The sequence below is a fragment of the Procambarus clarkii genome, chromosome 10, assembly GCF_040958095.1.
Source record: "Procambarus clarkii isolate CNS0578487 chromosome 10, FALCON_Pclarkii_2.0, whole genome shotgun sequence".
Lineage (NCBI taxonomy): Eukaryota > Metazoa > Arthropoda > Malacostraca > Decapoda > Cambaridae > Procambarus > Procambarus clarkii.
In genome coordinates this window covers 11,746,880-11,748,214 of record NC_091159.1, presented here as the reverse complement: position 1 = coordinate 11,748,214, position 1,335 = coordinate 11,746,880, and the positions used below count along the sequence as shown (strand labels likewise).

General features: G+C 46.7%; 1 protein-coding gene across 1 annotated transcript in view; it reads left to right on the top strand.

The window, feature by feature from the left end:
* The first annotated feature begins 800 nt into the window (after positions 1-800).
* The window catches only part of LOC138363137 (ribosome-binding protein 1-like), a 5,322-nt gene continuing 4,787 nt past the window's right edge, over positions 801-1,335 (top strand). Inside the window, exon 1 of the mRNA XM_069322128.1 lies at positions 801-816. Coding sequence (XP_069178229.1) covers positions 801-816 — 16 coding nt within the window. The remainder of the gene's footprint in view (positions 817-1,335) is intronic.

The window sequence follows — 1,335 nt, the reverse complement described above, 5'->3', positions numbered from 1 at the left end:
AGGAACAGTGACACTAACTTAATGCATTTACTGACAAAAAATAACGCGTCCTGTTACTGTTCTTGCTGCTGCTGCTGCTGCTGCTCCTGCTGCTGCTGCGGCTCCTGCTGCTGCTCCTGCTCCTGCTGCTCCTGCTGCTGCTTCTGCTGCTGCTCCTGCTGCTGCTCCTGCTGCTCCTGCTCCTGCTGTTCCTGCTGCTCCTGCTCCTGCTGCTCCTGCTGCTCCTGCTGCTCCTGCTCCTACTACTAGTCACACTACTACTACTACCATTTTCCTCACTACTACTATCTGCACATCTGCTACACCCATCATAGCTTCTGCGTATATTACCTTAGATACACACGGACCCCAAACACAGTCAGACGAGAGTGAACTATATGTAGAAGAACAGACCTCAATCCCTCTCTTAACTAAGACAGATGAGAACATCTATAAATGCTGCTTAGCATTATAAAAGCACTTCAATCACCTGTGGTTGAGTACTAAATACCCTCCCCCCCCCCCTGCACAATAGGTTGTGTAATGTAGAACACAAGAAAATTAACATATAAACGACCCAGTTTGTGTTAGATAAAATATACCTGAGTTTATAATCACACTCTCAATCGGGCCTCGAGTCTTCCCTATTACCTTTACACACACACCTTGACCTCTACAGTGGTGAGGAATCTCTTGTGTCTGTGAGGGGAAAAACTAAATGAGCAGTACACGAGAGTGATGACTTGAGACCAACACTGTGGCAGGTGAGGTGAGGTGGAGCCAGGTAATTGGCATTACTTCTCGCGTCCTTTTAACTGACAATGACCATCAATCAAGGTAAAAAGAGGCTTCAATGGACGGGTTATTCGCCCCCGCAGACTGTGGGGAGCATTAATCAATCACTCGTCTGTTTGAAGACCGCCCGGATATTTATGAAGCAGTCGAGGGTGGGAATACACATTGTTCATTCTGTAATGTTGCACGCAAGGGTGATCTGTTGCTGCCTGAGGTGTGTGCCACTTTCTGTTTGTGTGTGTGTGTGGCACTTTCTGTTGTGTGTGTTTGTGGGGTTGAGCTCTGGCTCTTTGGTCCCGCCTCTCAAATGTCAATCAACTAATGTACAGGTTCCTGAGCCTATTGGGCTCTATCATATCTACATTTGAAGCTGTGTATGGAGTCAGCCTCCACCACATCACTGCCTAATGCATTCCATCTGTTAACTACTCTGACACTGAAAAAGTCTTTCTAACGTCCCTGGGGCTCATTTGGGTGTTTGTTTTAAACAGTTTATCTTTACCCTGTCAATTTCTCTGAGAATTTTGTAGGTTGTGATCATGTCTCCCCCTGCTCCCCTAG